The sequence below is a fragment of the Diceros bicornis genome, chromosome 38 (genome assembly GCF_020826845.1).
Source record: "Diceros bicornis minor isolate mBicDic1 chromosome 38, mDicBic1.mat.cur, whole genome shotgun sequence".
Lineage (NCBI taxonomy): Eukaryota > Metazoa > Chordata > Mammalia > Perissodactyla > Rhinocerotidae > Diceros > Diceros bicornis.
The window spans coordinates 28,967,189-28,980,365 of NC_080777.1; the positions used below are offsets into that span (position 1 = coordinate 28,967,189).

The following is a 13,177-nucleotide window of genomic DNA, read 5'->3' on the forward strand; positions in this document are numbered from 1 at the left end:
ATAATCCCCGAGTTGATCTACCAGTCACTTAGTTGGGCTCACTGCGTGCCAGGCACTATTCAAAACCCTCTACGTAGCTCAACCCATTTAATCCTCACAACAGACCCGTGAGAAAGGAATCATCTTCCTCATCGTCCTCCTCCCCCTCCTCTTCCTCCTCATCATTCTCATTTTCTCTGCTGAAGCACAGAGAGAAGTAAATGGATTAAGGTCCCACTTCTAGTAAAGTGATGGAGCTCGGATTCAAACTCAATCTATCTCCCAAGTTCAGGCTCTGAACTGTTACACTACATTCCTCCCAGTGATAAAGTCATTCCATGCAAAGTCCGAGCCTCCCAGATCTGTGAAATCATCCCAAAGACCTCTGCCTCCACTTCACTTTCTCTCTTTCTCTCCAGCTTCCAGTACCTTCAAACTACTCTACCTCTAAAATATTCAACAGCCAATCGAGTCTGACCCACAAGCCCACAGCTCTCTCACTGCCTTATTCCCACTAAACTTGGACCTGGATCCCGTGTCATCCTGTAGTCTCCAGACCACCATGTTTCTATTGGTCTCTCTCCTCCTCTGATTTTCAACTTAATGACTTGGGGTGAGAGGTTGAGGGGAGGGAAAGGAGGTAGAAGACAGGCAGTGTATCCACAGTGGAAGACGGAATTCATCATCTACTCCACTCTGCTTTTCCTCTCATGTTGTCAACGAATGCCATCAACATCCACTCGGTTCTCCAACCAGAAACATCGATTCCTCTCTCCCTGATCCTCCATTTCCAATAGTTGCCAGGTACTAAAATGTCTCAAATGTGTGCCCCCTTGTTCACCCCCACTGTCACTACCTTAGTCAGCTCCTTGTCATGCCTCACACAGCTTACTGGTCCCACAGCTGGTCTCTCTGCAGCCAGTCCCACTTCCCTTCAATCCATTCTCCACACTGTAGTCAGAGCTATTTTTTTAAAGAGCAAATATGATCGTATTACTTCACTGTTTAAAATCCTTCCACAGCCTTCTGGATTCCTGGAAGCATGGTTCAAGAAGTCCTTGACAAGCCAAGTTCTGCCTGCCTCTCTAGTTCCACCTCTTGTCACCCTCTACCTCAAACTCCATGCTTCGGGCCGGCCCTGTGGCTTAGCTGTTAAGTGCGCGCGCTCCGCTACTGGCAGCCCGGGTTCGGATCCCGGGTGTGCACCAACGCACCGCTTCTCCAGCCATGCTGAGGCCGAGTCCCACATACAGCAACTAGAAGGATGTGCAGCTATGACATACAACTATCTACTGGGGCTTTGGGGGAAAAAAAAGGAGGACTGGCAATAGACGTTAGCTCAGAGGTGGCCTTCCTCAGCAAAAAGAGGAGGATTGGCACGGATGTTAGCTCAGGGCTGATCTTCCTCACAAAAAAAATAATAAAAATAGGGCCAGCCCCATGGCTTGGTGGTTAAGTGCGTGCGCTCCGCTGCTGGCGGCCGGTTCGGATCCCGGGCGCGCACTGACGCACTGCTTCTCCGGCCATGCTGAGGCCACGTCCCACATACAGCAACTAGAAGGATGTGCAGCTATGACATACAACTATCTACTGGGGCTTTGGGGGAAAAATAAATAAATTAAATAAAAATAAATAAATAAATAAATAAAAATAAAAAATTCCATGCTTTAAGCAAACAACTTCTAGACTTCCGCAGGCTTCCCACTCTCCTGCTCTCAGATCTTGCACGTGCTGCTCCCTCTGCCTAGAACGCCCCTCCCCTCTTCATCAGGCTAATCACTACTATGTTCCCTTCAAAAATAGGCTCAGTTGTTCCCTCCTCTAAGAAAACCTGTCTCCCTCCAATCTTACGTCTTCTCCCAGTGCCCTGTTCTTACTCTATCACAGTATTTCATTTATTTAGCATTTAATTGATTGTACTTGGCTGTTTACTGCCCCATTTCTCCCATTACACTCTTTTAACTACAGGGATCGGGTCTTTTAACTCCATACTCCCAAATATACCACAATATCGTCCCAGTTTTCCTATCATATGAATTACTAGGGGAAAAGCACGATAATTACAAATTCCCAGGCTCCACCCCAGACCAACTGAATCAGAATCTCCAGAAGAGAGCACTCACACACACACACACCTGTCCCTGCCATGTCACTGGTGATTCTTGTGATCAAGCAAATTTGGGGAAAAAGTGGTCTAACAGACTGCCTGGCAAATAGCAGACGCTCAGTAATACTTGCTAAATGAACAAATGAATCAATGAAAAGGAAGCCAGCAGAGACTCTTCAGGTGTAGTACAGAGGAAAGAGCATGACTGTTGAAGTTGAATCAAAACTGGGTTCAAACTCCAGCTTCCCTACTCTTTCTGCTTCGTGTTGTTCTAAAGCATATGCCTGCTGTCCTTAGTTAGGTCTGCACACCTGCCTGACTAGAGACACGTATAATGGTACACAACACCACACTGTGAGCCACCACACATACACAAAAGGAATAAAGCAGAGAAAGCTAGAAAGACAGAGGAGACAACCGCGTCACTGTCCACCAGGAAGAACTAATTCTGAATTCAGAATCCCCACCCTGTCTCTCCATATCCCTGTTCCGAAGGAAGTCATTTAGAAACTAGAACCATGTCTTCCACTGATATTTCCTTAGTGGCCATTACTGATTTTAACCTGATTTGACTGTTTTCTAGTCCAATCTGAAGGCGTGCAGATACTATAAGAACATACCTCTTGGGTTTGTTTTTTAGCTACTTGAGCAAAAAGATCTTCACAAAATCTTGGAATTATTCCTGGTTCTTCACTAAATCCCATCATCCTGGAAAATACATAATGAATAGGGGAGAATAAAACTATTAGTTATTTTTTATTCTTTTGGGGGAAACGGGTTGGAGAGGGAGTGGGGAACAAGCCAATTAAACCTCATCGTTAGTAACTAAGAACCTGGGCTCTGGAGCCAAATCTGCCTGAGTTCAAGTCTTGATTTCACCACTTATTAGCTCTGTGACCTTGGACAAGATACTTAACTTCAGTAAACCTCCATTTCCTCTTCTGTGAAACAGGAATAAATAGAACTATCTAATTCAGAGGGATGCTGTGAGAGAGGACAAGCAGAGCCTTCAGCACAGTGCCTACAATCCAGTAAGAACTCGGTCAACGTTAGCTACAACTAAAATGCTGAGTATTCCCTTCCAGGACGGTATCATTACCACACCACTTGTTAGATGACTTACTTTTAATTCTCACAATAATACTTACCAGATAACCTCTCTGGGCTTCGGTTTACACAAGAAATATGATTTACAGTAAAATGGAGCCAAGGATACTCACAAGGTAAACAGTACCTCCTGCATAAACTGAAGCCCAAAAGTTAAGTCACTCGCCCAAGTTTGCAGAACTAGTATGCAAAATGGATGCTATTTGAGCCTAGATCTGTGTGGTTTCAAAACTATATGCTTTCTATCAAACCACGCTGCTTCTCATAAAAGATGATGTCAACATTTCTGGATAACTGTATCTGCAGTAAAGCTCACGTGTATGATTTCCCAGAGCCAGTCTGACCATAGGCGAAGAGACAGGCATTGTAGCCTTCAAAAGCCCGCTGCAGGAGCGGGGCTGCCAGGGTCTCGTAGACAGTCGTCTGGCTGGCGTAGTTAGGATGACATTCATCAAAAGACCAGAATGAAACATCATGTCTAAAGGTATAAACTTGTTTCATGTCAGGATACTCCACGGCTATTTCTTCCCCATTCAAGAAGACCACCTGGGATGCTTTTTCAATCTTCTCTCTTTGAAAAGAAGCACAAAGAAAAACATCACGTTACTGTACTTATTTTGAGTATTATTCCCACAGAATATAATTAGGACCTCAAAACTAGTTAAATACAACATTCCTCAAGAGCAAAATAATTCTCTAAGTTTTATGTGGAAAATATGGACCAGCAAACATAATCATACCGGGTTCCAAAATACATTTCCTGTAGCTCCAATGCCACTACTCAAAGGGAAAACGGAGTTCCAGATTTATTGTTGGAAAAATCTACCCTAGGTTTACAGGATTTTTCATCTCTTCCCATCCCACCTACTGTAATCTACCTGTACTCTTCAGTTCAAATCTGGAAACTTATTTTTACTATAAAGAAATTTGGGAGGCACAAATCTATATAAAGCTGTATGAAATACAAATGTCACTCCAACAAATGCAGTTAAATATAAGTTGGAATCATAAGTTTCTTTTGACTACTAGCTATTGTTACTGTTAATCCAAAGATCCCTCCCTCTTTCAGATTATCTCCCTTAAAATCATGGGTCTTCATGCACATCCTTCTTCCATCTCAGACTTAGGTGGAAATCTTGCACTTACTCCAGATTTGCAGAAAAACAGTATCAGTCCTTGTCTGGCCCCAGATATCCCTTTTGGCCCCCAACTCTGCGTTAGAACTTATCCTGGAAATCGCATGCCTCATCAATCTGACAAGTGCCCCTCCACGCCAGCCCTGCTTCCAGGGCTGTCTGACAAGTCTGGAAACGGGCACTTGGTCCCGCACTAAGTTCTCTGCAGGACAGTCTTCCATCTTGGGTTTTGTTCCTCCTGGCTCTGTTCTTGCTGTCGCCTCTCTTCCCATCACGGTTCTCGAGCCTTTTCTGTTAGGTTTCCCCACTTTCTCTAGACAACTCACCCCCAGTTCTCTCCCCTATCACTAACCCCACATTTTTACTGAAAGTCTTTATAGCTCTGTATAACTTGCCTTTAACGACTGACCCTTTCTTTGGGTTCAAACTAGAGGTTCCTTCCCCACTGCAGTGGTCACCATATCCTCTTCTAATTTGCTCAGATACACAACAAAGTTAAAACCTACTGACTCTGAACTTTTTCATAGTCGTCCCTTAGAATATTTTAAAATAATTAGATGCCACATTCACATTTTGTCATGTCCATCTTTTTCAGCCCTGCCTGTGATCTGTGACTGTCTCACCCACAATCACTTTGGAGAGAGATTTTTGCCTTTCCAAAGGCAGAGAGGAATTAGACATGTTACACGTCACTACCGTGGCCTTAGATTTAAAATGTGTACCATACCTCTGGCTGAAAGGCCTGACACGAACTGCCACCGTCACTTGACTGTTCTCTACTTTTAAGGGGTCTATCTCTGGAGAGGTGTTCTGAACTGCAGTTTCTTCTTCAGGAGGGAGTGTTTTTTCTTGTGACCTTTCCCTTTTGTTTGCAAGAAGAGAACTTTTTGGTTTTTGTTTAACTTGAAGGCTAGGTGTCCGATTTTTCAGTATTGACGCAGCTGGGCTCTTAAACTGAGGTGTGCCACACCTTGGTGTCAATCTGTGTTCTGTAATACATTTTGTAGGTGTTCTTCTTTCTAAGCTTTCAAATTTATTTGAACTTTTTGCAATATCCTTCCCAGTACTTCTATGGTGTAAGTTTCCTGTTCCTGACACTTTGGTATCCAACTTGTTCTGAAGAGGTTTTGCAGCCACAGGTCCAGATCTAATGACAATCTGACTCTGGGAACCAGTGGGTGCTCTGTTACTTAAGTACTTAAGTGCAGCATCTTCATTTGCCCCACTGAGGGCAGAAGACGTTTCTTTGTATTTTTCATCAGCCATCATTTCAATGTCTTTGGGGTCTTCAGCTAAAGGTACAGAAGACGCAATAGAAGAGATTTTATCATTATTTACAATCTTTACATTTGTACAAGGTTCCCGTGAAGCACAATTATTTTCTGTTTCACCTCCCACATTCTGTGTTGTTTTCCACTTTTCCACAGACTCTGTTTTAGCACGACATTGTAATGTAAGACGTGTTTCTGCTATTTTTTCAGTTGAGTCTCCCAACTCAATACCAAGCAAAGATGCTTCCTTGTTCCTTGTAACTCTTCTCTGAAGTGTCAATCTACTTGCAGGGTTAGGGCTAAGGGGCTTAGCTCCTGCTTTTTCACAGGCAGAAATAACATAAGTACTATTTATGTCTCTGATTTTACTTGCAGATCTCAATAAGGAATCATCATTTTCACATTCTGATATATCTGACTTCAAATGCAGCTTTAGTCTGCTACTGTGGGTGAGGACATTCGGTGCTGAACTCTTTGGGAAAGCAGGACTACCAAGGATATCGCTGTCATTTCCGCTACGTGCAGTGAATGCTGACATCGTGGTGGCAAGTTATTTTAAAAAAGAACGTTGTTGAAGAAGCTAAGCTCTTCTTTGGATGTTTATTTGACTTCCAGCCATTTCTTACATATCAGTTTCCAAAATTATCAGCTAAACTACAAAAAAAAAAAAATTTAGATTGCACAGACTACAAACAGACTTTAAAAATATGACAGCCTTCCATTGTGAAAGTAACTTCTCAGTGAAATACATCAGAATAAATCACGCTTTCCAGCTCAGATACTGGTCCCAGGCAGCTTCAGACAAATCTTTGCCCTCCAAGAGCTTGCGATCAGTATTCAACAAGTATTCACTGAGTCCCCATTATGTGTCAGGTCCTCTGATAGATACTATGTTTCAAAGACAAGACCTCTGTCCTCATTTCCCTAGTCTAGAAGGAATACACAGATAACCTTTATATCAGGCCAAATGTGCCAAGAGACTTAAAAGATGTAAAAAGCACATGTCAAAAAAGATACACGAATGGCCAACAAGCATATAAAAAGATGCTCAACATCACTAATCATTAAGGAAATGCAAATCAAAACTATGAGATACTACATCACATGCATTAGGATGGATACTCTCAACAAAACAGAAAACAACACGAGTTAGCGAGGATGTGGAGAAATTGGAACACTTGTGCACTGTGGGTGGGAATGTAGAATGGTACAGTTGCTGTGGAAAACAGTATGGAAGTTCCTCAAAAAATTAAAAATAAAATTACCATACGACCCAGCAATTCCACTTCTGGGTATATACCCAAAAGAAGTGAAAGGTCTCCAAGAGATATTTGTACACCCATGTTCAGAGCAGCATCATTCACAATAGCTAAAACACAGAAGCAACCCAAGTGTCCACTGATGAATGAATGGCTTACCAAGATGTGGTAGATTCACACAATGAAATGTTATTCTGCCTTAAAAGGAAAAAAATTCTGCAATATGCCACAACGTGGATGAACCTCGAGGACATTACACTAAGTGAAATAATCTAGTCAAAAAAAGACAAATATTGTTTGATTCCACTTATATGAGGTACCTAAGAGTAGTTAAAATCATAAAGACAGAAAGTATAAGGGTGGCTGCCAGGGGTTGGGGAAGGGAAGAAGAGAGAGTTATTGTTTAATGGGTATAGAGTTTCAGATTTACAGGATGACAAGAGTTATGGGGGTGGATAGTGGTGATGCCTGCACAACAACGTGAATGTATTTAAGGATGTATACTAAAAAAATGCTACACTTAAAAATGGTTAAGATGGTAAATGTTAGGGGCCGGCCCGGTGGCACAGCGGTTAGGTGCGCGCGCTCTGCTGCGGCAGCCCAGGGTTCCCAGGTTCCGATTCCAGGTGTGCACCGATGCACCGCTTGTCAAGCCAGGCTGTGGCAGCATCCCATGTAAAGTAGAGGAAGATGGGTATGGATGTTAGCCCAGGGCCACTCTCCTTCAAGAAAAAAAGGGGAGGATTGGCATCGGTTGTTAGCTCAGGGCTAGTCCTCCTCACCAAAAAAAAAAAAAAAAAAAAGATGGTAAATGTTATATGTATTATAACACAATTTTAAAAAGAAAAAAAAAAGTGCATGTCAGAAAAGATTTTTTTTTTAAGTAACCCCAGCTTGAGGAGTAGGGAGAGGGATTAGTGGAAACCCTAGCTACCAAGTCAAAGACTGGAGTAAAGCATTTTTATAGGACCGGCCCAGTGGCGTGGCGGTTAAGTTTGGGCGTTTTGCTTTGGCGGGCCGGAGTTCACCAGTTCGGATCCTGGGTGTGGACCTACTCACCGCTCATCAAGCCATGCAGAGGCACCGTCCCACATAGAAGAACTAGAACGACCTATAACTAAGATACACAACTATGTACCAGGGCTTTAGGGAAGAAAAAAGAAAAAGAGGAAGATTGGCAACATTAGTTCAGGGCCAATCTTCCTCACAAAAAAAAAATTTTAAAAAAGCATTTTTATAATACTTGTTGAATGTATATACAACATTACAGGAATGCCTCATGGAGATTAGTTTGAGAGGTATCACAAGGCAGATTATTCCCAAAAAAGTATCGCAGACAACAAATATGATAAGTACTGTAAATTAACTGCTTGGGTTGAGAAAAATTACACAAGATTAGATAAGTAGAGAGCCTGTCCTCTAGCAGTTAAGACAACAAAGTAGACAAGTGTGTATGTAAATATACGTCAACAATATCTATCCAGCATTCGTGTTTAAAAGTGTCCACATGGGGGCCTGCCCGGTGGCGCAGCAGTTAAGTGCATGTGCTCCGCTTCGGCGGTCGAGGGTTCACAGGTTCGGATCCCGGGCGCGCACCAATGCACCACTTGTCAGGCCATGCTGTGGCGGCGTCCCATACAAAGTAGAGGAAGATGGGCACAGATGTTAGCCCAGGGCCAATCTTCCTCAGCAAAAATGAGGGAGATTGGCATCGGATGGTAGCTAAGAGCTGATCTTCCTCACAAAAAAAGGATCCACCTGAATAATCAATAACCAATCTATAGATAAGAAAGATAGAGGGGCGGGCCCCGTGGCTTAGCGGTTAAGTGCACACGCTCCGCTACTGGTGGCCTGGGTTCGGATCCTGGGCACGCACCAAGGCACCGCTTGTCGGGCCATGCTGAGGCGGTGTCCCACATACAGCAACTAGCAGGATATGCAACTACCATATACAACTATCTACTGGGGCTTTGGGGAGGGGAAAAAAAGGAGGAGGATCGGCAATAGATGTTAGCTCAGGGCCGGTCCTCCTCAGCAAAAAAAAAAAAAAAGAGATAGAAAGAACTCACACATCTCAACAACAAAGAAACAAGCAACCCAATGGAAAAATTAGTAAAAGACCTGAACAGACATTTCTCCAAAGAAGATATACAAATGGCCAACAGGCACAGGAAAAGATGTTCAACATCATTAACTATCAGGGAAACGCAAATCAAAACTACAATGAGATATCACCTCACGCCCGTCAAAACGGCTATAATTAACAAGACAAGAAATAACAAGCGTTGGAGAGGATGTGGAGAAAAGGGAACTCTCTTGGGGCCAGCCCCATGGCTTAGTGGTTAAGTGCTTGTGCTCCGCTACTGGCGGACTGGGTTCAGATCCTGGGCCCGCACCGACACCGCTTGTCGGGCCATGCTGAGGCAGCATCCCACATACAGCAACTAGAAGGATGTGCAACTATGACAAACAACTATCTACTGGGGCTTTGGGGAAAAAAAGGAGGAAGATTGGCAATAGATGTTAGCTCAGAGCCAGTCTTCCTCAGCAAAAAGAGGGGGATTAGCATGGATGTTAGCTCAGGGCTGATCTTCCTCACACACACACAAAAAAAAACCCCAGATCCTTTAAAAAGAAAAAAAAAAAGAAAAAGAAAAGAGAACTCTCATACACTGCTGGTGAGAGTGCAAACTGGTGCAGCCACTATGGAAAACAGTATGGAGATTCCTCAAAAAATTAAGAATAGAACTACCATATGATCCAGCTATTCCACTGCTGGGTATTTATCCAAAGAACACAAAAACATGAATGCATAAAGATACATGCACCTCTGTGTTCACTGCAGCATTATTCACAATAGCCAAGACTTGGAAACAAACTAAGTGCCCATCAAGGGATGAATAAAGAAGATGTGGTCCTTGGGGCCGGCCCCGTGGCTTAGCGGTTAAGTGCACGGGCTCCGCTGCTGGCGCCCCGGGTTCGGATCCCGGGCGTGCCCGGACGCACCTCTTCTCCGGCCATGCTGGGGCCGCGTCCCACATACAGCAACTAGAAGGATGTGCAGCTATGACATACAACTATCTACTGGGGCTTTGGAGGGAAAAAATAAATAAATAAAATCTTTAAAAAAAAAAAAAGATGTGGTCCATATAACAATGGAATACTGCTCAGCTATTAAAAAAAGATGAAATCTTGCCATTTGCAACAACATGGATGGAACTTGAGAGTATTATGCTAAGCAAAATAAGTCAGACAGAGAAAGTCAAATACGGTATGATTTCACTCACAAATAGCAGATAAAAACAACAAACACACACATAGAGACAGAGATTGGATTGGTGGCTCCCACGGGGGAAGCGAGGAGGGAGGAGGGCGAAAGGGGTGACTTGCACATGCATATGGGGATGGATGGTAGTCTTTGGGTGGTGAACGTGATGTAGTCTACACAGAAATTGAAATATAATGATGTATACCTGAAATTTATACAATGTTATAAAGCAATTTTACCTCAATTTAAAAAAAAAGGGTGATATTTATTGAGCTGAGGACTGATCCGGGAAAAACAAGTTTTAAGCCAAGTCAGATTTAAACCAGAATGGATTCCCCATATACCTCGACATGTGAAAACTTCTTACTATTCTTATTATTTTCATCAAAAGAAAGAAAACAACGACAGCTAAGAGGCCTGGCTTCTAGTCAACTCCGCATCAAACTGGTTACAAGGATGTAAACAAGTCTTTAAATTTGCATGCCTGGTTCTAACTTGTAAAATGACACTTGCTCCAACTACTCCATAAATCATTGCTATCAGGGAACGAAAGAACAGAAGTTTTAACTCAGTCTTTTCAAGTTCTAAATAAATAACAATGATTACGAAAAATTCGCCAGGACATAAGCATCTCCCGTCAACCTTTTAACTGAGAGCACAGAGCCTTCCTGTTATGGAAATAAACAAAGAAAACAGTGTGGCAATTCTAGCGCAGCTGAAAACGGTTAGCTACTTACCCAGGCAGACACGCGTGTGGCTCTTCTGGGAAGTTTCTCCCCCGACTTTAACGGGGACTGGGAGGAGAGGAGGAAGGGAGGTCACGACCCGAACCCCGACATCCCCGGGGACGTGTCCTCACTGGTCATTACGGCTGTGACCGCGAATGTTCCTCTTATGCCAACCGACCGGGCAGGACTCCCTCGGGGAAGCCGTGGCCGAGGGCCCTGGGTCCGGCTTACCGGTTCCCTGGAGGCGCCACCCCGCGCCCTCCTTCGGGGTCCCCTCCGCCCCGACCCGGGTCCGGGGCTCCTGGGGGACCGAGCTGGCCCACCCGCCCGCACCTCGGCGGCCGCGGTGGCGAAGGCGTCCGCACGCAAGCCCCCAGCACCGAGACCTCGCCCTTCCGCGAGCTTCCCCCACGGACACCTCCCTGAGGCCGTCCCCGCGCCACTCAGCCGGCTCCCGCGGCCTCCGCCATTTGAATGGACGCGCCACCTTCTGATTGGCTGCCGGTCGTCGCGTCGGGCGCCGTGCCCTCGCTTCCTCCCGCCCCCGGAAGCCCCGGTGGTTGGGTCGCAGGCCCGCCCCGCCCTCATCTCCTAGGCAACGGGTCCCGCCCCGACCCGGGACCGCTCACACGTGGAGCTTGGGCCGCTTTCAAGGGGAAAGCGACGAGGAAGGGGCGAGGTACTGGCCGGTGGTGGCAGCCCCGTGGCTTAGCGGTTAAGTGCGCGCATTCCACTGCTGGGGGCCCGGGTTCGGATCCCGGGTGCACACCGACCTACCGCTTCTCGGGCCATGCTGAGGCTGCGTCCCACATGCAGCAACCAGAAGGATGTGCAACTGTGACATGCAACTATCTACTGGGGCTTTGGGGGAAAATAAATAAATTAAATTATAAAAGAGGTTGAAATGAGAAAAGTGGCAGCGCTACTCTTGTCGAGCCTCCATGTAAAAGAAGCATAGTCTATCCGCCTTACATTGAAAACTTCGCATGTAAAAAAATGGCTGTTTGCCCCCAAGTTTATCATAATAATTAACACTTTTCTAGTATTTCCTGTGCAAAGCGTGAAATAGGAAATGTACTAAATGCCTTACATGGAGTTTTTCATTTAACCCTGAAATCTTACGAGGTAAATATTAGTATCATCCTCAGTTTACAGATGAGGAACTAAAGTTCAGAGTTAATAAACTTGTAAAATATCAGACAACTAGCAAGTGGTGTAACTAGAGTTTCAAAGCCCATGTCATAATATTTAACTCAGGTTCAATAAATATTACAAAAAGATTTTGAAACATGAAAAAAATAACAAAAATACATTCTGAAAAGTAACTAGATTAGTGAGAGGGACTCTAGTCAAACAGATATTATAAAGCAATAATGTATTTTAAATGGCAAAAAGTGCAGATAATGTAAATATATTCAATGGGATAGGAAGGGAAACCAGAAGTGGCTCTAACTATATAGAAAAAGTGAATGGAAGTTAAAGTACTCATTCTAAAACTCACTCTAAAAATCATTCTAAAATTTCGTTAAAATTAAGTGATAGAGAAGCCATCAGAAAAAAGAATATGATATTGATCAGATCTACAGGAAAATGATCATTCAGGAGTTTTTTTGTAGTTTTTTTTTTGTTTGTTTTTTGGTGTGGAAGATTCACTCCAAGCTAACATCTGTTGACAATCTTTTTTTTTTTTTTTGCCTTGAGGAAGACTGTCCCTGAGCTAACATCTATGCTCATCTTCCTCTGCTTTGTATGTGGATTGCCACCACAGCATGGCTTGACGAGCGGTGTAGGTCTGCACCCAGGATCCGAACCAGCGAACCAAAGCAGAAGGCACCAGACTTAACCACTACGCCACTGGGCCGGCCTGATCATTCAGTTTAGAAGCAAAAGAAGATATGGCAGAGGAAAAGACTGACAAATTCAAATGCATAAAAATTTTAAACATGTGTAATTCAAAATAATAAAAATAAAATTTCAGCTAACTAGAAAAAATACATTAAATGTCACAGCAGATGTAAAGATCTCTTTCAACTTTTTAAGGAAGATAAGTTTATAAATAGAATAAGAGGGGCCGGCCGCGTGGCTTGGCAGTTGAGTACTCAAGCTCGCTATTGGCGGCCCGGGTTGGGATCCCGGACACACTACAGCACACCACTTGTCTGGCCATGCTGGGGCAGTGGCCCACATACAGCAACTAGAAGGATGTGCAACTATGACATACAACTATCTACTGGGGCTTTGGGGAGAAAAAGGGAAAAAAAGGAGGAGGATTGGCAATAGATGTTAGCTCAGGGCCAGTCTTCCTCAGCAAAAAGAGGAGGA

At 44.0% G+C, this 13,177-nt stretch overlaps 1 protein-coding gene across 5 annotated transcripts in view; it reads right to left on the reverse strand.

The window, feature by feature from the left end:
- The window catches only part of KIF14 (kinesin family member 14), a 66,253-nt gene extending 54,957 nt beyond the window's left edge, over positions 1-11,296 (reverse strand). For 2 of the 5 annotated variants that reach the window (XR_009217138.1, XM_058533760.1), the window contains exons 1-4: positions 10,865-11,293; positions 5,057-6,254; positions 3,510-3,764; positions 2,707-2,794 (exon numbers count right to left, since the gene is read on the reverse strand). Coding sequence is in view for 4 of the 5 variants with exons in the window: in XM_058533760.1 (XP_058389743.1) it covers positions 2,707-2,794; positions 3,510-3,764; positions 5,057-6,138 (1,425 nt within the window). In the remaining variant the exon portion in view is untranslated. Of the gene's footprint in view, positions 1-2,706; positions 2,795-3,509; positions 3,765-5,056; positions 6,255-10,864 lie in introns of all 5 variants that reach the window. The other 3 variants (XM_058533758.1, XM_058533757.1, XM_058533759.1) reach the window with 3 other exon arrangements.
- Between the last annotated feature and the right edge of the window lie 1,881 nt (positions 11,297-13,177).